Below are 25,903 nucleotides of genomic sequence, written 5' to 3' on the forward strand. Positions count from 1 at the left end.
CACACAATTTTTGAGTCCTTTCATCCAAAAAAAATGTACCCTGATGTATATCCACCATCAGTTACAATGACTGACGCCAACTAATTGAAGCAAAAACAAAAATGCTATTCTTCAACACACATCTGGTCCTGTTGCTTCACACCCACTGAATGACAGATCTGGCAGCTGATATATACAAAAGGGTGTGGTCTCCCAGTTGATGTTTATGGTCTTATGTACATGGCTATATACAATATGGTCAAATACATGTACTATGTACCCCTTACTCATTCATGGCAGGATGGTATTTAGGAATCCGTTATTATTAAAGGGGGTTTCTAGATTTTGATAAGCACCTCACCCACAGACCCACACAAGCACTGGGCCAGGGTTGTGAGGAAGAGGCCCTTGTCCTCATTAACACGGGGACAAATAGCTCTGTCTGGGGGTCTCCCACTGACAAGATCCCCCCCCCCCCCTCCCATGTTGCAGGCATATGGCCTGTTCATCCCAGGCTGCTATTCAGCCTCTGCTTTAAAAAAAAAGCTAGCTCCCACTGGTTAACTAAAGGGGCACTACACTTGGTTGCTAAGGACTCAGTGATAGCTGCACCCACCGGTGTTCTTAACAACCACTGACAGCAGGAAGATGTCAAGTATAATAGCAATAGCAATACTGCTATTATACATTGCATTCGACTTCCACTGAACAGGTAAATGTTTGGGCATTCGTGCAAATGTCCATACAGCCAAAGTTTACTCCGAACTTGTGTTCAGACTAAACTATGAGCTCATCCCTAATCTTGACCACTACCCGTTCAGCACTACCACACATCTACTTGAAGGTGGAGTCTGGAATTGCAATATCCATAACTCTCAAGCCAGATTTTATTTTTAAAGAAAGGTTCATGATTTACAGACATAAAATGTCAACCTTAAAAGAACTTTGGTACTGACCTATTCTGTTGATTTGCAATTCAGGATTGGACCCAGCTCAGCCCTATTTCCAGGACACCCCAGCTGAGGTCAGACTAGATCCATCAGACGCACTCTTTGTCGATGTCATCCACACTGATAGCTCTTCCACTGCTGCCAATCTAGGTGAGTCCTTGGTATTATTTTCCCTATAGCTGGTGCCAGTGTGTGAAAGTCACAGTGATGATGGAATGCCATTAAGCTGTGTAGTGATTTTTTTTCTTTGAATGTGCACACAATATTATTATTAATTATTATACAGTATTTATAAAGCGCCAATAGTTCGCTCAGCGCTGTACATTACAGAGGGGGACAGAACATGTGACAGAACAATACCAATACAATGCAAAACATGAGGGATTGAGGGCCCTGCTCTTTCGAGCTTTACAATATGGGGACAGTTTCCACTGTGAACACTGAAAATTCTAAATTAACCCTCTGCACTCTGCAATACACCCTTAGATATTTCTAGCACACTTTTGCAGGGATTTTTGGTTTGCATATATTGCAGTACATATTCAAACTCTACAATTAAGCCCCTCCATCAGAGAAACGCATTAGAGGGGTATTCTCAATGGTGAATGATCGAGCTGAAGCCGTTCGCTGTTGTTTTTTTTTTTGTTTTTATGTTACTCTGGTGTTCATTAACAGCGTGCACACCAGAATCAGTTGTATGGGTCGTGGTTGAGCTGGAGGTGTTCTCTAACAGACCAGCACCTGGCAGCAGTTAATTAAACTGTCGGAGAACTATACATTGGGGCATTCAAATGATACTTCTTTCATACTATTAATGTGTTCAAGCTGGCCAACTGTATCAAATAATCCCTCTCTAGCCAGTCCCCTACTCTACAGACCAGCATCTGGCAGCAGTTAATTAAACTGGTCGGAGAACTATTTATTGGGGCATTCGAACGATACTTCTTTCATACTATTAACGTGTTCAAGCTGGCCAACTGTATCAATAATCCCCTCTCTAGCCAGTCCCTGTGCAAAATGCCAAATGCTTGCCCACAGCATACTTTAATGGACATACTATATAGTACCACATTTTTAAAAAGTCCTGGATTATTTCCTAGATACACATAATGTAACTGGATACTAACATTTATAGGTAAAGTTGATCCAGGGAATATCCGATTGCCTCTCGGAGGATCAGGAAGGAATTTTCTCCCCTGCAGAAGCAAATTGGATCGTGCTTTGCTGGTTTTTTTTTTTGCCTTCCTCTGGATCAATTGTGGGTATAGGATTATACATTTTTTTTTGTTTCATTGAACTGGCTGGACTTTTGTCTTTTTTTCAGCCAGACTATGTAACTATATGGGGCAAACAGACACAGGGGAAATCTACAGACTCGGGGTTGGTCCCGAATTGCACTATTCAATACAAATGGAGGAGATATCTCTGCTCAAAAGACCACATTGACATGTCCATCTCCATTTCCATTTCTACATCATTGAGCATAGACACATCTCCTCCTTTATACAGTGTTGAGTACAGACACAACTCTTCCTTTCTACATGTTGACTTGTTTCAGTACAGCTAGGGGATGTACTGTATAAATATAATGTATACAATCTATCTTGATGCAGCGCAACCAAAATCAGCATTAAATGATCATCTGTATATATTATAGCATCAATGTGTAATAAATAAGTAAAATGTGTCCATAAATTATAATGACTTGAAACGTTTTCCACCACTGTGTTGTGCACATAACCTCTTCTTCAATTTCCTACAGGAACATCACTTGTGATGCATGCGTTCACTCAGTGCTTAAATTATGTGTTCACCTTTTCCTGTTGACCCTAATATTAAACCAAGGTTAGATATGCACTTATTGCACCACCCTGGCTCTCTGGCATAAGCTTTTCCACTGACCTTTTCTCCTCTGAAACAGAATGGGACCAGAAAAGGGCTCTCTGTATAATATTACTTTATTTTAAAACTCCTGCAATAAACTTTTACATTACCTGCCATGATAAAATTATATTTTTATTATTCTCATCCATTTTATTCATAAAGGATGTTCTGTTTGTTTTTTTATAATGAAATAATGGTATGATTGGTTCCAGGAAAACTTAAAGGGAATGTTTTATCCATTTTTATGTATTTTTAAGTATATATTTTTAAGGTTGAACATGCTATATGTCACATATTGGGCTGTTTATGGAGAGTATAAGAATAACAGATTTATGTTTATTTATGTAATTTTGGTGTTATGTATTGTAGTATTTATACTATATATATTTAGCAATCACTAAGGCCCCTTAGGTGCTACAGGTAGTAGTTGGCGTTTGACTGACTGTGGGGTGGACAGGTGTCTTTACAGAGCTCAGACAGGTGCTGCTAAGTTAGATTAATGAGTGGGGTAGAGGTGGACTTTGTAAAGGCACAGTAACAGGTCTTTGAGAGCCAGAATTCTTGTTGTTTCTCAGGTGTTCAAATACTTATGTTCAGCAGTGCAAGACAAATAAATTCTTTAAAAATCATACAATGTGATTTCCTGAATTTTTTTTTTTAATTCTGTCTCTCAGAGTGGGAATGCACCTACAATGTGAATTTCAGACCCCTCCATGATTTCTAAGTGGGAGAACTTACCTATAACGCTACCACCTCCCTCTCTCGCCCCCTCTCTGTTGGGGTCTCCCAAGGTTCTGTCCTCGGGCCCCTTCTCTTCTCCATCTACACCTCCTCCCTCGGCAAACTGATACACTCCCACAGCTTCAACTATCACCTCTATGCTGATGACACGCAAATTTACCTCTCCACCCCTCGTCTCACCCCTACAGTCTCCACCCGTATCACCCATCTACTGAATGACACATCAGACTGGATGTCGCTCCATTTCCTCAAATTGAACCTTTCCAAAACCGAGCTCCTAATTTTTGCCCCAGCCTGCACCCCCACCCTTTCCATCACCACCAACAACGCCACCATCAGTCCCACCCCACAAGCCAAAGTCCTAGGTGTCACTCTAGACTGAAACCTGTCATTCCAACCCCATATCCAATCGTTGGCAAACTCATGCAGGCTCCACCTCCGCAACTTCTCCAAAATACGTACGTTCCTAACCCCAGACACTACTAAACAACTCGTTCACTCCCCTATTATCTCACGTCTGGACTACTTTAACTCCCTTCTCACCGGCCTACCTCATCACAGACTATCCCCGCTTCAGTCTATCCTGAACTCAGCGGCCAGACTCATCCACCTTACCAACCGCTCCGCTTCTGCCACCCCCCTCTGTCATTCCCTCCACTGGCTCCTGATTGCCCAACACATTAAATTCAAACTACTAACACAGACATACAAAGCCATTCATAACGCTGCCCCAAACTACTTCACCGACCTGATACCCAAATAACACCCAACCCGTAATCTTCGCTCCTCACAAGACCTCCTACTTTCTAGCTCCCTGGTCTCTACCTCCCACGCCCGACTGCAGGACTTCTCCAGGACTTCCCCCATCCTCTGGAACTCACTACCCCAATCCATCAGACTTCACCTTTAGGTGCACTCTGAAAATCCATCTCTTCAGGGAAGCCTACCCCACCCTCACCTAACAGCCGATCTCCTCCACTCCTCCTACCACTCCATCTCCCACAGCCACTTCCTCCTGTGCCACTATCCCCTCCCTCCTAGATTGTAAGCTTGAAAGAGCAGGGCCCTTGAACCCTTCGTGTATTGTTTTGTTTTGTTACTGTACTGTCTCATGATCTGTCCCCCACTATAATGTACAGCGCTGAGCAAACCTTTTAGCGCTATATAAATACTGTATAATAATAATAATAATAATAATAATAAATAAATCACAGGGTGTTCAATTACTTCTGTTCCTCACTGTAACTGTAAATAAGAATGAATTGGGGTTAGGTTTTATACTTGACATAATGTTCAGGTCTGAGGATGAATCTTTAATTTAGATATAAGCATTTTTTAAATTCAGTGAAGTCTTGGTGGTTAGCACCAGTTGGTTCCTGTCTAAGTTGGCGCAAGTACCTGTATGTATGAATGTAAGATAGGCACCTTAGATTGTAAGCTCCTTGAGAACTGTTGTACCTATACACTATATGTAAAGCACTGCATAAATTGTTTACAGTTGGCATGAGTACAATTGCCCTGGTTGTCAAATAGCTTGGAAATTCAGAAATATACCTTTCAATGCTATATCCCATCTATATTTTCTTAGAAATATTCATGAACAGCAGAGATGGGATATTTACAGTATATAGTCACTTGCCCCAATATAGATAAGATAATGTTTTATATTAAACAGAGATTTGCCCTGGGCCCAGTTGTGTCCTAAAGAATATATAATTGAATTGCATGTGATGTACATGATAATAAATCCTGTATAATAATAATAATAACATTATATAAATCTCCTCATTTTAGGATTTGGTGGGTATGGTATAAGCCATGTGGTCGGTCACCTGGATTTCTATCCAAACGGAGGAAAATACATGCCAGGGTGTGGAAAAGAAGATGTTATCCTCAAGGGGGACCTTAACGATGTGATGGAAGGTACTGAGCAATCTGTACACATTGGGCACAAATTAGTAACAAAATTAGAGGAAAAACGATTGCAGATTAAGCTGCTTCTATTGTCGTAATGTAACCCCTCTAGTTAGATAGAGGGAGCTAGCTAGTTTTTTTCAGCTAGAAAGGCTGAGTAGCAGAGTTTGAGAGAGTAAGAGGGTCAATTTTAGGTCAGGGCTGAAAGGTCCTGCAGATCAGTTCCTTGATACCTCCCCCTGCTCTAGAAACTTGGACAAGATTCTAGAAGCAGTGGGCGGGGGTGAAGAGGGGCTGATTTGCATACTTGAGGGATCCTGACTTATCCCCAGGCAAGCGGCTTGCCATGAGGTCAGGAAACGCCTAAAGTGTTACTAAACCCATGACCCTGTATTCAATATATCTGGTCTCCCACAGTGCACACAACATGGAAATGCAATTTGTTTATTTATATAAACTGCTAAATACCTTTTCTCATCAGCAGTAAATAGCAGTCTCATGACTCAGTGTCCAGCTGAGCACTGGTTAAAGCTCATAGGAGGAGTTTTCATTCTTTTCTCACTGTCCTATGAGGCTCCGTAACCCTTGACCCTCTGTCCAGACAGCGCTGATTGGCCCTGTGCTGATCACATGCACCCTCCCAAAGAAAAAAAAAACTCTCTAGCCATACACACTAAACTGAGCATGTGCAGAGTGCCTCCTGTGTACTAACAGCAGATTGATTTGAGACAGTGGAAGAAGGGAGGATCGGAAAAGAGAGGATCAAACAGCGTTTTTACACAATGCGGAGGATTAACCCCTATGTTGTACTGCATATACAGACTGATTTTACTGTTGTGGGTTTAGTAACACTTTACGTATGACTGAGCCTGCTCAGCAGCAGGAGAGTTTGGGTGGAAAATGTGAGGAAGACTGGAATGCAGGAGCCTGGGAAGGGGCCCAGTGGGAAGGTGCCTACCTACAGGCCAGGATCTGGAAAGGAGGATCACTCAGTCCCATCAGTCCCCAAAGGGAGGACCACCTGTAGAGCCAGGGAAAGAGCCAGCCCAGCAGAAGGCCTGAAGGCAGCCACCAACCCAACCAGCTCACAGGTAAGGACGGAGTGAGCAATCCTACACCCCCTGGGCCAGACAAGGGGAGAGGGCATTCTGGCGGGAAACCTGACTAGCTCTACACCCAGGACTGTTACTTTTAAAGTAGCAGCTTTGGGATCTCCTTGCCCATTGATTTCCTCCAGATAGCTGGATGAGAAGAGTATTCATCTGGGGTCTGCGGTGGTACACCAGAAGAGGCTGGAGAGCTCTCCTAGAAGACTTTGCTGTAAGGAGACTTGTATATAGTTACTATAAAGTTGTCCTCAGTTTGACTTCCCTTGGGCATCCCATACACCCCTCAACCCCATCCAAGTTCATTACCCCTAATAAAACTTAAAAACCAAGCTCAAGAACTGTTTACTGTCTCCAAAATGCAAGTCTGTGAATAATGTGTGTTGTCTGGCTGTGCAGGACTATAGGGGGACCCAAATCTTCAGCAACTCCTAAGGGGGTAGTGCTACAGTAGAATAAAGGAAACAGTTTTTCTGTGTGTTTGTGACTTTGCTGCCTGTAATCCTGGGCAGCCAATTGTTTTGTAAACAGTCTGCAACTGTAATGTTAGGACACTACCAGTACTACAAATAACATGTCATTGGGGTTTATAAATATTAGTGCTACCTACCTACCTTCACCCTCGTTAAACCCTTTACATATTCATATTTCTCATATGAGGACCCTGACATCACCAAGGTGTCACAAATAACATTTAATGAACATAATGCAGGCACACAACAGGACAGAGTCAGAAATTACAGGAATACTACAAGAGATGGCCACACTGGACACCAGTGATGGGTTGTATGCCTTCCAAAGCACCTTGTCCCCATGTTGATGGGAACAAGGGCCTCTTCCCCACAACCGTAGCCAGTGGTTGTGGGGGTCTGCAGGCAGAGGGCTTATTGGAATCTGGAAGCCCCGTTTAACAAGGGGGCCCCCAGATCTTGCCCCCCCACGTGGATGAGTGTGGGGTACATGGTATTGCTACCCATTCACAAAAAAAAAGATGTAGTGTAAAAAATTACAGGAGACAGTCTTTGACAAGTCCTTTATTAAAAATAAAAAAAATGTCCCTCAAAGTAGATCCAGGGTCAATCACGATGCATGCCACCACCACCGACCCGAAAAAAGATTTTTAAAAAAAATTGTCCCCTCTGTTCGAAGTTCGCTGTTGAACTTTTGTTATGTACGACCGCAAACAGAACAGGGGGGGTGTTCAGCCCATCACTACTGGACACATTACATGAGATTGCAACAGATAACTGGTGTAACATCCCTTTAGTATGAAATGTAAGACTTTTTAAACTGGCGTGGGGTGGATATTTTTGAACAGTACCAAAATTGTTTTTCTAACCACCAAGCTGTTTTTTTGCCAAAGTTTTTATCCATGTATCAATTAGCAGCAATTATTTCACACATTTTGTTTTTTTTTTACTTGTGTATGACTTCTGGATGTGAAGCAACCCTGATTGCTTTCCTGTTGTTTTCATTGGTCACAGATATTGCCAGTTGCAGCCATATGCGAAGCTTGAAGTATTATACAGAAAGTATCCTTCAACCAGACGGGTTTATCGGTTACCAGAGTCTGTCATATGAGGAATTTTTAGCAGTAAGCGTTATTCTATCCTAACATTACTTACCTATAATGAAGTGTAACCTACATTCTGCTGTTTGCTCATTAGTTTGGAAGTCATTTCTCCAGTGGTGACAGGTCCTCTAACAATACGGTGAAACAGTCCTGACAGTCACCCGCTCCTGCTTGTCTTCTCTTCCATTCATAAAATGTTTTTCTTTGCTTTCACAGAATGCTGGGGGGGTGAATGAATGACAGGATCCTCTCCCCCATTCAGAGAATGTGTTGCACTCGCCTCTCCCCTGCTCCTGTAACTGCTTCTCTGCCCTTTTAGGAACTATGCATAGAGCCTGAGTTTGAGTTACAGACACCCCTTGCAGTATCTTACTATAGTATACTATGCAATATGCTATACTGTCTATCACTATATTTATCTTAGTTCAATATAATCAGATCCATATTTATGGGGCTGCATGTCTAGAGAGTTTTTAATGATAACACTGAGGCTGAACAAGTATGAAGGTGAAACCACACATTTAAAGAGATTTGAGCAACAAATCTGGAGAATGTCAGCAGATTATCAACAGTACACAAGCAGATAAGGAACTGCAAAAGAGATTACCACTCAAAGTCCCAATTAGAGTTGAGCGCAAGGCTGATATAAAAAATGTATTCATTAAAATGTTATGAAATATGTAGTACCCTCCTAAATTAGGTTGCTAGAGAAGTTAGGGTAAATTCAGTCTTTTTAGCTCCTCTGTAATCAGTGGAGCAGAGTGGGAGAGAGAATGCCCAGTAGGGGGCTGAGGCATGTATAAATAGTCTGGGCCCTTGTCCAGGAGGAGAAGACCCTTCAGGTCAGAGTAGCTGAAGTCTGAAGGACTTTATTGAGGTAACAGCTCGGGGAGAGCTGCAGGGATGGACTGTTAGAGAAGACCTCGAGCCAATTCAAAAAAGGTTCCCTGAGGATCTGGCCTGGAAGCTCGATAGAGAAGTGTCGGGCTAGTATTGGAAGGAGGTATCCAAGTACACAGGGACATTGTTAGTATAGGCCTGAGAGAGAGAGATCCTGGCAACTGTTGCTGCTTAACCCTTTGAGCACTTGCTCTACAGTTGCTGACTTAGGACTTCCCGTGTTTGGAGTTCCTTGAGTTGTGTGTCTACTACTACTAGCAATAGCTATTGGAAAAAGGAGGGGGGTAGCCACCTAACATGACACGTAGATATGTGTCATATAGATATCTCCGTCTCACTGATAATTAGTGTGGATTTATAAATCCAAAAGCTTTACATAAAACATAGCAGCATGACAAGTGCAACACTGCTCACAAAGAGTGGTTATTAGAAAATCCAAAATCCATTGCTGCTTAACCCTTTGAGCACTTGCTCCACAGTTGCTGACTTAGGACTTCTCCTGTGTTTGGAGTTCCTTGAGTTGTGTGTCTACTACTACTAGCAATAGCTAGTCTGGGGGGGACTCACCCTGTAGAGTCTAGTTAGGCCAGAGAGTGTTCTCTGCTACATTGTGCGTGACATTTGGAGCATCCCAAAGCTCACCCTGCACTCCAACCAAGTTCAACGAGCATTAAAAGTTAAAAAGACACTCACTGCCTGATCATTGTGTTGTAAGACTGTGGGAGCTGCTGTGTGCCTGGCTGCTCTGCCTCCACTTGGGAAGAGAACCTGGGACAAAACCGCAGGGCTTCTCAGTGGCCTGCGCTACAAATATATTTTCACGTACAGCCCTTATAAGTACCAAGATCTATTTTTCTATTGTCCATCAGTCATAAATAGTTTTCATTTATATCTTTCAAATTGAATTTTTATAGAATATAAAGCTGAAAAAATGTGGGATTTTAAAGGTGCAAAAATATAACAAAAAAACATATATTAAAAAAGAGTTTAAGAACTCTTTTTAATAATTTTAACAATTGCTGCTGACAATACCATTCTGCATGCTTCAAGTTCTACAGTCAATACCTTCAGCTCAAACAGAATTGTACTAAAGATCGAGATTTTGAAAAGGAAGCTAACCTCATTTATGCCCGATTACGGCAGAGAGGATATAGTCATTGTTGTTTGAAAAAAGCTTATAACAAAGTTCAAAAACAGGAACGTCGATCATTACTCTTCGGTAAACGTAAATTGAAAGATGACCATACTGTACGGCTAATACCCACCTATTCTAAACAACATCAACAGATAAATAAGATACTAAAGAAGTATTGGCCTCCATTATTAGCTGACTCTATGGCCAGTAAATATATTTCTCCAAATCCAACTATTACCTATAAATGAACATGTTCCATCAAAGACACACTAGTTCATAGCCATCACAACAAAGCCAAATCCAATCTTGCCGACCATACTGGTACTTTTTCCTGTCAGAAATGCAGTTTTTGCTGCTATATGCCTAGTTGTAAAGAAGCTGATCTTCCCAATGGTGCCGTTCACTATATTAAGCATAGAGTTACTTGTCAAACACCGGCCATAGTCTATTTGATGAAATGCCAATGTGGCTGCTTTTATGTGCGTAAAACTAAACGTCAATTTATTGAACGGATTAGAGACCACTTCTCACTTATTAAAAATCATAAAATGGAAACCCCCATTAGCAGACATGTAGGTCTATATCATAATTTCAACCTGGAAATGATCAGATTTATGGCCTTGGAACATATCCCCTCACATGTACGAGGAGGGAATTATGATCAACAACTTTTGCAATTTGAGACGCAATGGATTTATAAGCTCAATGCTACTCATTACCCAGGCCTGAACGAGTCGTTAAGCTTTAAACCATTCTTATGAGTTTTACAATCTCATATACTTTGCCCTAGGTAAGCCCACAATGGGGATTTATCACCAAAAAAAAAAAGTTTTTTATATATTTTACTAAGATTTTATACATTGACTAAAGTAATTTATCACAACTTCTTGCATTATATAATATTATTGTATTATTCATTGATGATTAATATATGTGATTTGGGAATTAAGGCAAATATTGCTCAGAATTGGGATTCGCCCCGCTCAGCTGAGTGTTGCTTAGGAACAATGTTCACCCTATAGTTTTTAATTTGTGCCATACTACGTCCTTAGGTGCAATTGTACGGACGCCCAGGGCGCAGCTTTTTCGGATCCCAATCCGATATGCTCGCCCAAATACGACTTGCCTGCGAATTTAAACCCCCGGCTCCATAATATTATTCCTTCTGATGAGTATCGATAGGGTACAGAACCAGACCTTACCGGCGTGTATATAGTGAATGGAAGTAATTTTTTTGCCTTTTTTGAAGATACTAATATAATTGCTTTTACCCCACTTATTTCTTGATGTAAATAAGAAAATCCACCACTAGATGACAGGGTACTTATTAGAGTTATTTGCCAAGTGATTTCATCATGGTGACCACTGCCAGAACCAGGGGTGGACTGACAACTCATGGGGCCCCCGGGCAATAGGGGATCATGGGGCCCATGTGCTCTTTGCCAAACTCAAAAAAGCGTATGAAAAAGGTACCAGGGGCATCTCATGGGGCCTCCTACTGACCCCGGGCCCTCGGGCAGTGCCCGAGTTTCTAAATGGTCAGTCCGCCCCTGGCCAGAACTGTTGCAGGTGTCTGTACTGTCTCCCCATTGGGACTGTGTAATGATACTGGGTGGCCTCAGTTCGTGCATGTGCACCGGAGATCTCACGCATGCGCAATTGTACATCGGACGTCCGCACCCGACCTTTGATGTCACAAGTCGGCTGGCGTGGAGGATATAAAAGAGGGTGGGAAACATGACATGGCCCTTTGGCTGCAAAGGTGTTCATATGCATGGTTTTGCAAGTTGTTTTGGTATCATATTGAGGTAAATTGGAGGGTCAATGCTAATTGGTTGGCTTCAACAACATGGTGATTGCTTACTTATCTAGGTGATCTCTCATGTATAATTTCCTAAGTCTTTCCTTCTTCAGCTGATATCCCTTTACCTGTGGCCACTCCTGACATCTAGTGGCTGAATTTGAAATTGACAATCAGAGATAAAAACTTTCTCTTCTCTTTGTCTTTGCCTGAGTCACTATAAGTAACAGGTAAAGTTGTTCACAAGCAGGGGCGGACTGACCATTTGGAAACTCGGGCACCATGAGATGCCCCTGGTACCTTTTTCATAGGCTTTTTTGAGTTTGGGCAAGGACACAGGGGCCCCATGATCCCCAATTGCCCGGGGGCCCCATGAGTTGTCAGTCCGCCCCTGTTTGCAAGCATATATCTTTCCCCTTTCATGGTGATAATCTTTTTAATGCGTATTTATACTATATATAGATGAATATTCCCCCTCTATTATGTCCTCTACAATTGCACCGACGTATGGGCCAAGCTGATTCGTAATTGCTTACATTGATACGCCTCAATAGCTCTGTGAGCTTGCCGCTTAGGATGAGCTGGGGAATTCTTTGCAGTTTTGAACAGTATACTAATTGTACTAAAAATAATTGACATGTTGTAATCCGATTTTGACATATATTTGTTTCATATATTGTAGACTGTACTGCAGTTGAAAGACTCCTTCCCCTCAGGAAGCCCTTGTTGGGCAATACATGAAGGGAAATTTTACTTCTCCAAACCGCAGTGATACAGCCAAGCTTTCATCAATGTTCTCAATAGTATTGTATTTATTCACATTTTTTATATAGTGGCTAATAAAAATTGTTAAACTCTTTTTAATATATGTTTTTTTGTTATATTTTTGCCCCTTTAAAATCCCAAATTTTTCAGCTCTATATTCTCAAATTATAGGGATGTGGTGCTATTTGTATACTGTGTCACCCACTCGTCACTTTCCTTTATTTGTATTTTTATAGAGTTCCAGTATAGTGTATGGAAAAATACTACATTCCAAAATAACCCAAATTGATTGTTGGATGTAACCAAATCTCTTCTCTCCTTCCTTCTTTTTTTTTCTTTCTTTCTTTCTTTCTTTCTTTCTTTCTTTCTTTCTTTCTTTCTCTCTCTCTCTCTCTCTCTCTTTCCTTCCTTCCTTCCTTCCTTCCTTCCTTCCTTCCTTCCTTCCTTCCTTCCTTCCTCCCTTCTTTCCTCCCTTCCTTCTTTCCTTCCTCCCCTCCCTCCCTCCCCTCCCTCCCTCCCTCCTTTCCTTCCTTCCTTCTTTCCTTCCTTCTTCCCTCCCTCCCTCCTTTCCTTCCTTCCTTCCTTCCTCCCTCCCTCCTTTCCTTCCTTTCTTCCTTCCTTCCTTCCTTCCTTCCTTCCTTCCTTTCTTCCTTCCTTCCTTCCTTCCTTCCTTCCCTCCTTCCTTCCTTCCTTCCTTCCTTCCTTCCTTTCTTCCTTCCTCCCTTCTTTCCTCCTTTCCTTCTTTCCTTCCTTCTTTCCTTCCTTCCTTCCTTCTCCCTCAGGGTTCTGGGTTTCCATGCCCCAACACTGGGTGTCCAATGATGGGACATTATGCTGATAAATATTCTGGAGTCTCTTCAGTCAACCAAACATTTTACCTAAACACTGGAGCTATGCAGATCTACTCCCGTAAGTATCTCTGGTAACCCTTCATTACATTATACTGGTAAAGCACTCAGTTGTCTCCCCGTTTCATGTATCTGTTAAATTAGAAGTTATTTGTTCTCCAAAAAGGTTGCAGCTTTTTTTCAGTTAGTTATAGTTGGCCTTCAGGAGAACTAAGTCCATGTCTGAGCTACCTCGCATCCATGTCTGAGCTACCCTACTAGCTGATAGAACTCCTTAGGAGCCCCTTATAACCACCGCTGTCTGAAGGGAAGGTAAAGAATGCACTAATCCTGAGAAGGAGCAATTTAGAATGAGAAGCAGGATCTGGTGCCAGATGAGGTATCCCTATATATAAAGGAGGAGAAGATCTTCTGCTCCCAGTCATTGTTCATTGTAGTATTTGGTGTTCTCCTGCATGCGGACAGTTCTTACTAGGTGTTTTGGATGAGCGTCTCTGCCCTTGGATCGATCTTTATTCTCTGGTATAAAGGGGTTTGAGGCAGGAAAACACAACATCAATGAAAAAAGCAACATTAAGAATTCTGGGCCCCCTGGGACACATCATCACATTGTATAAAAAAGGTTATATAAGTGTGATCAGTCTAGAAAAATATAAAGGTATAAAAAAAAAACACTCAGCATAATTATTACTGTATATAAATACAAGAACCATGTAGAGTATTCTAGGTTTTTGTACCTAGGAAAGGAGTTTTGAGTTATCTCTCATCTGTTTCTTATTCACCTCCTCTAATCAAAACTACTCTTTAGCATGAAAACCTAGTTGTCTCACATGTTTTTCTGTCTGTAATCCTATAAATATGCATGGTTTGATTTGTAAATGATCGTTGCTTGGAAATGCCTTAAATTCTTTTTTGTCTCCTTTTGAAAATGCTGCTCCATGTCCTTTTCCCCCTCCACCTCCAGTGCTCTATGCTGGCAGAGCTCAGTAACAATCACACCCTTCAGTACAGCCACACCCCTCAGTATTTGTGTCTCACAAAGACTCACAATGTAGAGGAAGAGATGGGTGTGTCTGACCACAGAGGGGAGTGTCTGACCAGAGATAAGGTGTGTCTGAGTAAAGGGGGCATGTTTGCCCAGTGCTGATTGCTGAGTGCACTGGGTGTAACTCCGCTTCCTAGTGGACTGTACAGGTATATTTAAACACTGAGCACAACTATTGTACCATGATAGTGAAGGTAAGACTATAACATTGGAGGTCATTATTTAAAGTGTATTTGTCTGCGTATCTATTTTTGTGACTGTAGTTGAAGTTAAATAAATGTTTACTTTCTTCAGCCATTCCAGCATTATCTGCTCCAGCTTCACATGATTTCTGTCCCTTACAGAATTTACCGGGTGATTAGATCATGTAGCCTTAGTCATCAAAAATAATTTCATTATAAATGGAATACAAACATAAAATGCCTGTGCTTGATGCAAAATGAAAATAAAATAAATGTTATTGGACTGCAGCACCTACACAGTCTCCATACCAGACATTTTCCACATTACATAAGCCAAAATAAAGTTCACTGCCCCTTTTAGCATAAAATCAATAAATGTGCCAAAAAATGAAGATAATATGAGCATTAGTGCACAGCTTTCAAGAGTTAATCACAACAGTTAATCCAAAATTATCCGAAGGGACAAACATGAACATTTTTCTTGTATGATATCAGATCGTATGATTTTTGTTTAACCCTTTGACACCAACATTACATAAATATGCAGCCTCACAGAACTGGGCTTTTTTCCATGGGTCCACATATTTGCGTACCTGTCTTCTTGCTGGGAGCATGCCAAACAACCCGCTCCCAGCACAAAGACCTCGTTGTCACTGAGAGCCCTGGGTTCCGTACTAACGATCATGACCAGGGACTCCCGATCCGGGTTACATGATCGCTGTGATAGCCTCTGATTGGCTATCACAGTGATCAGTCTCTGTGAAGCCCACCCCTCTTAGTTTTTTTTCTCTCTGAATGGAGGAGAGAGATACATGGTATCTCTCTCTCTCTCCTTGAAGAAAAAAACAAACAAAAAACAACTATTTGTAAAAAAAAAAAAAAAAAAAAGATAAATACATATTAAAAATAAAATAAAAAAATAAAGAAAAAATATGTAGATCAAGGTTTGATCTAGTTCAGTGCCAGGGTTAGTTTTTGGGTCAAGGTCAGGGTCAAAGGTCAGGTTTTTGTTTGAAATTGTTATCAGTGTCAGTTAGTTTTAGGTAAAAAAACAAAAACCAAAATGTGCACTATTGTTTCTGGGCTGTAGTGCAGGTACAAGCAACAAATAATATACACATATATGGTATCAAAATATATATGGTATCCCTATGATCGTCAAGAGCTGTAAAATGTATTATGGGTTGTTCTTTGGTGGTAGGTTATGGCAGTAACAAGAAACACACAGCTAAATTTTTAAAAAATTATTTTTGGACAGTTTTTCTTTGATAATAAAAAAAATCAGGAGATATCCATTACCATTTACCCGCAATTGAAAGCCCAATTTGTCCTGAAAAAAAACGAGGTATAATTCACCTGGTTGTACAAAGTAGTTGTGATGATATGTACGGTTTTACTAACACATGTCAAAGTTGTAACATTTTACTTAGGCTTTGTTTGTTTTACCCTTAGGCGTGAAGAGGTTAATCAGGACAGTTTTTGTACGAAAATATAATACAATGCATTACATTATTTTTGAAATTCTATTCTGTCGTACAAAAGTTTCCGTTTTTGATAGCGAGACTAGCATGCAAAAAAAAAACGGACGATCATTCGTCTGATATTCTCGTTGTGTGTCAATTGTTGTTGGAAGAGATTTACTGTTGAGGGAAGATCTGTTGTTGCTACTGGGGTGATATTTTGCTGCGGGGGTCCATTTTTGTGGGGGAATCTACCATTGCTGGAGTGGGGCTATTGTTGCTGGCTGCAGGGGATCTATTTTACTGCTTTTCTTGTAATCAATAAATTCCATACAAAATGTTAATTGGCTCTGTATCCTCTAAAAGGAGCAGTACAATGAGGTGGGTAGGGGTAGGAATCAAGTAGTGACGGGGGCCCGGAGGTGGGTAGGGGGGAGGAAACAAGGGGTGACTCAGAAGGGGGTAGTTCCTACACCTATTTTCAGAGAAAAAAAAGCCCTGGATAAAACTATACCTCTAGGTTTACAAGAACTTCAGAAATCCCAAACATGGGATTGTGGACAGGAAAAACTTTATTTGCCCAGGTGAAAAAAAGTCAATATTCTTGGACGTTTTAAACCATGGCAGTATATCTCTATTGTCCACCAAATGAAGGACATTGTGTATGAGAACTTTTTAATACAAAGTCAACCTGTGAGAAACTGTCTAAAAATAAATTAAACATTTCAAGTGTCATATAAAACTCAATATAATTAAGGCATTTGTAGTGCCCCTCTAGTAAGCCAGGAGGCGCTAGCTAGGTTTTTTTAGTTAGAAGCTGGATAGCAGCCTGGGATGATTCAGCCAGGTTAACTTTTGGTCAGGGCTGAGGGCTCTGCAGGTCTGTTCCCAAAAACCTCTCCCTGCTCTAGAAGCTTGAGAAGCTTCTAGAAGGCAGTGGGTGAGGGTGAGGATGGGCTGATTTGCATTCTCAAGGGACTCTGACCAATCCCCAAACAGGAGGCTTGGCATGGGGTCAGGACAGTCCTTAAGTATGAGAGAGCTTGATCAGGAAGTGGTCAGTGTGGGGTGGAAGATTGAGTGAAGACTGGAGTGTGGAGCCTGGGAGGGGGCCCTGGGAGGGGCCCACCTGCAGGCAGGAGCTGGAAAGAAGGATCTCCCAGCCTCATCATCCCCTGAGAGAGGACCACATGTGGAGCAGGGAAGGAGCCAGACCAGTGTAAGGCCTGAAGGCAGTCACCAACCCATTAAGCTTACAGGAGAGAACTAAGAAAGTAATCCTACACCCCCTGGGCCAGATAAGGGGAGAGCAGTCAGGTGGCCAACCCAACTAGCTCCGCATCTGGGACTGCTTTACTAAAGTGGCAGCTTCTGGATCCCCTTGCCCAGGGATTCCCTCGGGCAGCTAGGTGAGGTCTGAGGTGGTATACCAGAAGGGATGGAGAGTTCTTCAAAAGAGAGACTTTTGTCTATGGACTTGTACATAGTTGCTAAGGAGTTTGTCCTTGTGTTTGCAGTTTCCTTGGGCATCCCATACCCCCTTAACCCCAATCAAGTTCAATACCCCTAATAAAACATAAAACCAAGCTCAAGGACTATTTACTGACTCCAGTGTGAAGAAAATGCGTGTTGCATGGCCGTGCAGAACTATAGCGGGAACCCAAAACTCAGCAACTCCTAAGTGGGTAGTGCTACACATTTTAAAACTAAAAGAAATTTATGTTTTATATTTCAACGGTTTTTAATCATTTTTAAAATTATTAATGTTTACTTAAGTATATCAAGCCAATTGCCATATTCATTTTTGTAACCTAATAAACTCTCCCCACCATAACATAACTATTCAAGTTAGGTAATTTTTTTTATTGTTCTTAAGCCACATTGGTGGCATACAGTTTTGCGTAGTTTGACACTTATTCCTTCTGGAGGGGAATAACAGTTGAATTCCGTAAAAAAAAAAAAGCAGATTATAGTTGTCATTGTTTATGTTGTTTATTGGGGAAATTAATTACTGAATTGTATTCACTCTATTTTAGAATTTTTGCGCAAATATCTTAGTGTCTATGTATATCACAATCTGACTATTATAGTTATTGTGGTGTTTGTACATGACTGATGTAAATACATATTAATATTAAGTGTGTGTTCTTAAAGAATGTTGCTTGGCTAAAACTGACTCAAAATAATTAATTAGTTCAGTAAAATTATTTTTAGAAATAATTTTTGTATTGGAGGCAATGTGATTTGATCAATTTAGCTGACTAAATTAATCATTCAGACATTCCCTGACATAATATTACCATAGGGGGATCAAACTGCACCTTGATGCCTTGCAGCTTCAAACACTCAAACCGTGGCAATTCAGCAGCGGTTCCTAAGTAAATGCAGTCAGCAGGAGAAGTAAACACAGAGAGAAACTGCAGATAAAGCAGATAAAAATCACTTCTATTTTATTTAGCAAATACACTACTAATGCTGTATATAACATCTGCATCTCTGTACCAGTAAACCCCGCAAGATCTCCCACCATCATGCATGATGACGTCATGTGTCTGGCCTTGGCCAATGTGTTTTTCTCTAACAAGCAGATTATTTATTTGTTAAAAGGGGCAGTGCACCTTATTTTGGCTTATGTAATAAGAATGGGATCACTGACCGCTTCCTTTATCTTTTGGGAATGCCAGTGATCTCCCCATTATAATTCTTGAGTATGAAATAATGACTGATTAGTAGTTCTAGTGCTTTGTACATACTGAGTGCAAAATGTTGGAGAAAGTACTTATGATTGTTTGCACTGACTCATCATTTCATGATGGATAATTGAAGTTATGTTTTGGCAGGTTGGCGGTGCCGGGTGACAGTCCACATTGTGGGCACACGGGAGATTCAGGGCTCCTTATACATTACTCTACAAGATTTCAGTGAAAAGGCAGCGGATCACACAATCTATAGGCATGTTAATACTTACATGTGGTCTGTAACCAAAGGGACTGGGGACTGTGGGAATTGTACACACTGTTCTCTTCTTCTGTCTTCTTGAGAGACACGTAGGAAATGGCATAGTGATGGCAGACCCTACTGACAGGTTCTCTATAAACACTGACAGTCTTTTTCCATTTGCAGAGGAATCATCACTCCGGACACATCATATTCTGCATTTATAGATGCCAAGATCAGTGCTGGGAACATCAACAAAGTGATATTTCAATGGCACAGTGACTGGCCAAATATTTTTCACCTGGAGCTCGGTGCCTCCACTGTTACCATTCAATATGGAAGGGATGGAACATTGTATGTAGCTTTTTTTTCTGTTGTTTTAGTTATTATTAATGTTTTATTATTCTTTTAATTTATCTTTAGACATTAGGTTAAATCTGCAATTACAGTATTAAAAAAAGTCTACCTGTAGATTGCAGCAATACCTGCAGACTGAGGGCTTATTTTGTTAATAAAACCTCCAGCCTTCATATGATCACTATCTTATATCTGACAAAGAGATAAGAACCATTCTGACTGGTTTCCAGTCATCGGTGGGGGGGATCAGGACTATCAATGACAGTTGGGTTTGAGAGCCAGCAGATGAGCAGAGTTTCGAATGATGGTTCTCACAAGGGGGATCCTTATTAAGATATGGGGCATCCTGAGAGCGAATGTATTCAGATCGTGGGCAGGAAGTGGTTAAAGTCAGTTATTTTACAACAGAGCCTTTAAAATAGCACCACAAGGAACCTCATTTTCTTTTCAGCTCTACTGGTAACAGATGCTGATATGCCAAAGCACAAACACTAGTCCAGGATGGTCCACCTAACCTGTGCCCCTAATCCACCATGAGTGTAGTCTCAGCTCTTAGCCATGACATGTAGAGAAAGTTAGAATGGATAACCGCACACTGAAACTCTATAGAAATCTTCAGCTTCTTTATTAGAATGATTAAAACATCACAGACATCATCACCGTTCCACAGAGAAAACTGTTAGCGCGTTTCAGCCCAGTGGGCTCTTACTTCTAACTGATACCGATCTGCTGCTTTCTGAAAATTGCTATTGATAAAGACTTTTCTAGAGATTGTATATAGAGATTGTTTAGTGTAACTTTAAAGACTCCTTCACACCACTTCACATCAAATGGTACTTCTTTTCAGCACACACCACTGCAGAGCAATGCATTGAACTGACACCATTGGAAACAATGCCTTGTATGTGGTGGGATTGATGTGAACAATCCTAAAAAAAGAGTAAAACTGTCTGATATCCTTTTTCCTTTAAAAAATATAGATGTAAAAGTTGAGCCGTTACAATGACCACTTCACCCCAAAGAGGTTTCTCAGTTATTGATGTAGAGCAAGTAGAGATGAGGTGCTGGAATTCAGATTATAGATGGATCGAGACTGACAAGGCACAGTGGCTCTAATGAGGCTGTTCTCATTAAAAATGGGGCACCCATCAAACAGAGGACTCAGAATCACATGAAGTCTAGTGAGAGCAGCAAATAAAAGGTCTGAGATTAGAGGAACAATATTACTATTAAACATGCTTGGACCTTTTATATTGTTTCCTCTCTAGACTCCATGCATGTGAATCTTTATTACTGATACAGTTGGTGGGGAAGGAAGGGCTCGATGACTTTACAGACCTCTAATTATGGGATCTGCCTACTAAGTGTTCCTGCCTTCCATGGGGTATCCTTGTTCAGGTTGGGGTGCCCAAGCTTCTCCTGTTATATTCTTATAAAGGGCAAACTACGGGGTAGATTTGCTAAAACTGGAGCACTCTGAATTTGGTGCATCTGTGCGTGGTAGCCAATTCGCTTCTAACTTCAGCTTATTCAAGTAAGCTTTGAATATAAAACCTGGAAGCTGATTGGTTCCTGTGCAGAGCTGCACCAGATTTTGTACCATGAAGTTTTAGTAAATTACCCCCTAGGTGTGCAAATCCATCAACTTAATGGGGTTGATTTACTAAAACTGGAGCAATCAAAATCTGGTGCAGCTCTGCATAGAAACCAATCAGCTTCCAGGTTTTATTGTCAAAGCTTAATTGAATAAGCTGAAGTTAGAAGCTGATTGGCTCCCATGCCCAGCTACACCAGATTCTGAGTGCACCAATTTTAGTAAATCTCCCCCAGTGCATAGATTTCACTAATAGAGTATATAGTGGAATGGTCCTGTAAATTTCTGTAACTTATACAAAATATAATAACAGGTCTATACTGTATATAAAACATATGATGATTTTTTTTTTGGTATTGTATAATTTAGTAAGGCAGAATGTGCAGTGTGGTAAGCCATGTCAACCAATCATCTTAAATGTGCACAACATGAGTACAAATAAATAAATGACAAGCCTGTTCTCATTGGTTTTAGGTATTCATTCTGCGACAGCACAACCACAAGAGAAAACCGTCATCAAACTCTGCGCTTGTGTCCCTTGCCAAACTGATCCTGCCTTCAGGAGATAACACCATAATATGTTAGTAGAAAGGAAATAATAGAATAAACTGAATCTTTCTCTGAAATTTTGTTCAGATTTCTGACATATGCTATGCAAATAAGGTTTTCAGTTTGGTTGTAGAGACAGAAAAGTCTCCCAGATATAAAGTATAACAGACCGATCTGATGTTATCATGTTAATGTCTAAGGTTACAAGTCTGCAACAATATCACTCATTATAGGGGTCACAATATCAATTATCTCCGGGGTCTCCAAACTTTCTAAACAAAGGGCCAAGTTTACTATCCTTCAGACTTTAGGTGGGGTTGTGGGTGGCCAGTGGGAGTAGAAATTGTCCCAGCATCGTTGGTGTCAGTGGGAGGAATAGTACCCCACTGTTGGTGTCAGTGAGAGGAATAGTACCCCACTGTTGGTGTCAGTGAGAGGAATAGTACCCCACTGTTGGTGTCAGTGAGAGGAATAATGTCCAGATAAAGGCAAGCAAAGGGCTGCATCATGTCCATGGGCTTCAGTTTGGGGGGCCACTTATTAATCACAACAGCTCCACCTTTCATCATTTAAACATTTTCCTTGAGCTCTATACAGTGCCTTTGTCTATGATGAGATTATAACATCAATAGGGATGATCAGTGAATTTCAGCAAAATTTCACAATTGGGGAATATTTTTTTAAATTGTCTTAAATTTTAGCTTGCAAAGATTAAATTAGTATTAAAAAAAAGGTTACTTTGGAATGTAAAAAAAACCCAGCCACTAATCGAAGCTAAATATCAAGAATATGAAGTAACTGTATCCTGTGCTGTTTAATAAACTCAGAAAGATATTTTCAACAGTCTGGTTCTGCAATAAATCCTTAATACGCTTGATCCCTATGTGCTGGTACGTTAAACTGGAAAAGCACCTGGCCATAGTGAATTTGTGTGTAGCCCTCTTTTTTTTTGGGGGGGGGGTTATGATCCAAGTACTGTTTCTCTGAGCAGGATTCCATTACAGTGGTCATTGCAGGTGTAGCCCTTGTTTTGGGGACCCATAGGTAAATTAAAGAACCAGAACCTTAGCTAAGTGGAAGAATAATAAAGTTGGCAGTGCTTCCATCCAGGACAGGACCTCTGTGAACAGAGGGGATTCACTTCCTGGGAAATTAACCATTACTCTACACAAAGTAATTGGGAGCAAACAAACTACTTCAGTAAAAATGAATAATAAATAAAATAATTATAAAATTACCATAAGTATATAGATGCACACAGGTATGGAAATAACACAAGCTTTATATAAGAAAAGATTAATACCAGTACATACTGTATATCCAATGGACAAACAGGTACTATCAGCAACCTAACTCAAGTCCTGGTGAAATTGTGCACATATACCTGGGTATAAATAGTTATTAATAAAGGCACCTCTAAATGAATGTTGCAAAGTTCAATTGCAGGTGCCCCTGAGGATGATCATGATGTGTCATCTGTCTGTGACAGAGACTTGATGACAAGATCAGCAGTGATGGGGATATCCTCCAACTGCTGTACAACCAGCCAGGAATGCAGCTTCTCACCAGCAGAAATTGTGGTGTGCTACCGGAACTCAAAGTCAGTCTTTCTACTCTGCGTCTCTAGTAGTCTCTGATCTGTCATGCAATCGGACCTCTGTCTAGCAGACGTAGCTGTAGGATGTCTAACCTGGCTCTAGCCAATGCTGGTTATTGAGCCCTAAACTAAAACTAGCTATGGAATTCCAGACCAGAAGGGACATCAATGGGCAGCAATAGCAAACTATTAAACACAAGAACACTTGCCTAATAATCCCTGGTTCTGGCCTGGGTTAGTGGCAGCTCTTCTATAGCAGGACATGTGATATTAGACTCTCTATTTACTTCTTCCCTCTGGGGTTTTCTATCCAGATACACAGAGACTGGAAGTGATTTACAGGAACACCTCTATGAACATCAAGTAGTTCAGCCACTTACAGACAGTATAGGGCAGCATATCCCTAAAGGTGTGAGAGCTGAGATCTACCTGAAGGGGTTTGTCTGATATTTATCTGAGCACTAAAAGAAAGTACTCATGATAGCAAGGTGCTTTAACAAAAAACTGTGCCCTCATATAGATGAAAGCAGGCAGACACTCCTCTCACTACATCACAAATGGCTGTAAGGTGTTTACATGGCCATTGTCCACCTCAATCCCTCCAGGCAAAGTATTTGCCAAGACAAAGCTCCCATCAATGTTCTGGCTTCCTTGCATAGCTGGGTTACGTAAACACACCCATCATCATAATGTTCTGCAGTCAGGAGAGTACATTGGTGAGTCACCATTGTCCTTACCTTGGCCTACTCAGAATCTAATGAATGGGGCTTTGTACATTCAAACCTATTTATTCAAGTGTAGGGAAAGTCTAATGTCTTTGTTTGTGGAAGGAACAGAATCACCTATCTGGTTTTAAAGCTGTATGTTGTTCCATTGGAGATATTTCCCTTTTTCACCTTTTTAGGTGAAACCAATTTTACCACACAGGAAATGAGCGAGAATTTGTAACTTGGACACAGACAAGAATTAAAGTCTGACAATAGGGCTAGTCTTCTTAGGTTCTATGTGTAGTGCTACCTCTGTAGGGGCCACTGGTATAATCTGGTTCTTCCCTAAAAGTACAAAGGCTGCCCATCACCACAAGTACCAATCCATACACTCCAGCTCCAATGAATCAGTTTAGGGAATGGCTTTTCAATGCAGAGAAACCCTTGAAAAAAATTTCCGGTTTCGGGGAACCCCTTCTAAAAATTACTGTATCTACAACTCATACGGTGAGATACATTAGTGAGATGGCCAGTGGAAAGAATGCACCTTGCACTTGTGGTCATTGAGAACAATTACCTCCTTACAGATAGCTAAAATTATCAATCGTGACAGTGAGAAGTTAACTGATTGGCAGAAATTGCTCATTGCTCAAGGTACCCCTAGCAATCTCTGAAGGAACTCTAGAGTTCTATGGAACCCTGGTTGAGAAATCCTAGTCTGAGGCCTCACAGCTAGGGACCATGAAGAGTTATCTAGACAGTCTAAGGCCTCACAAATGAAAACCATGAAGCAAGTCTCCTTGGCATCTGGTTACCTTGTGCCAGTGTACAACTTTTAGTACCCAGTGCAATCTTCAAAACACTACACAGTCACAGGGACCAATTTAGGGTCTTTACGCACAAGCCCCGGAACAGCTGCCACCTTCCAGCTTCCTCCGAACATTGTACAGATCCCTTGTGGTGAGTTTCCGCAATCATCTCCTAAGCAGATCCATCCAGGATCTCAGCCCTGACACCAATGAGGCCTCAAGGACAGATAGACACTCCATGTGCTGATGGAAGGCAGCAGCCCATCGGGGTCTGGAACCCTTCTGTCTAGAGAGACTCAGTTCTCCAGTGCTTCAGACTATTTACTACTTTTCTGTCCCCCTACTGGATGCTTCTCTTCAGGGATTGGCTGAAGTATGATAACTATGCAGGCTGGTTATCTGAATCTACCTTCCTAAGCTCTAGAAGCTTTCTCTAGAGTCAGGGGGAATCAATCAAACTCCCAGCCTGTGAAACCCTAAACAGGCCAAAACAAATAATTAATGCTCCCTTGATTCCAGAAGGGGCCAAACACTCAATTTCCTAGCACCCTATGCTAGAAGGGCACTACATATGCTGCTAGGAGGGGGAATTATTAATTCTGTCTTTGTTTTTGTTGGAGAATTCAACTCACTTCCTGGGGAGGAACTTTATGTCACCTACAGTAGTGTCATCTTTTTTGTTCCTGAGCATCCCAAAAAAAGATACCAAACCCGAGAAGTTAAAGTGTCATTAAACCTACGCCATTAAAAAATGTCAGGGCATGCTGCATTACATGCTTTTCATACTCACTATGGGATTTGTTTTCTGTGTTCTGCAAATACCTTGGTTGATCACGCTAGTCAGTGTCCCTCCCTCCACGTCTTGGTCCCCGATGCAGCCTGAGACACTGTAGACCAGCCGTTGATGCATCTACTGAGCTTGCTCCAGTTTCAGTTCCTTTCTATTCTATCCTTTCCGCTCTATGTTTATTTCCTACTTTTTCCTATCTGTGCAGCCCACATGACTATAGAGTCACAAATGGGGGCATATACACTCAGACAGCCTACTCCCTCCTTCTTCCTCTATGCCC

At 41.2% G+C, this 25,903-nt stretch overlaps 1 protein-coding gene across 1 annotated transcript in view; it reads left to right on the plus strand.

The window, feature by feature from the left end:
- The window catches only part of LOC149445226 (pancreatic lipase-related protein 2-like), a 34,105-nt gene extending 12,308 nt beyond the window's left edge, over positions 1–21,797 (plus strand). Inside the window, exons 7-13 of the mRNA XM_089654064.1 lie at positions 960–1,079; positions 5,349–5,477; positions 8,059–8,168; positions 13,531–13,657; positions 19,124–19,235; positions 19,407–19,574; positions 21,646–21,797. Of these exons, the coding sequence (XP_089510190.1) occupies positions 960–1,079; positions 5,349–5,477; positions 8,059–8,168; positions 13,531–13,657; positions 19,124–19,235; positions 19,407–19,574; positions 21,646–21,721 (842 nt within the window). The 3' untranslated portion in view covers positions 21,722–21,797. The remainder of the gene's footprint in view (positions 1–959; positions 1,080–5,348; positions 5,478–8,058; positions 8,169–13,530; positions 13,658–19,123; positions 19,236–19,406; positions 19,575–21,645) is intronic.
- Positions 21,798–25,903: the final 4,106 nt, after the last annotated feature.

Source organism: Staurois parvus, unplaced genomic scaffold, assembly GCF_062004578.1.
Source record: "Staurois parvus isolate SC_StPar_1 unplaced genomic scaffold, SC_StPar_1.0 ptg000737l, whole genome shotgun sequence".
NCBI classification, from domain to species: Eukaryota; Metazoa; Chordata; class Amphibia; order Anura; family Ranidae; genus Staurois; species Staurois parvus.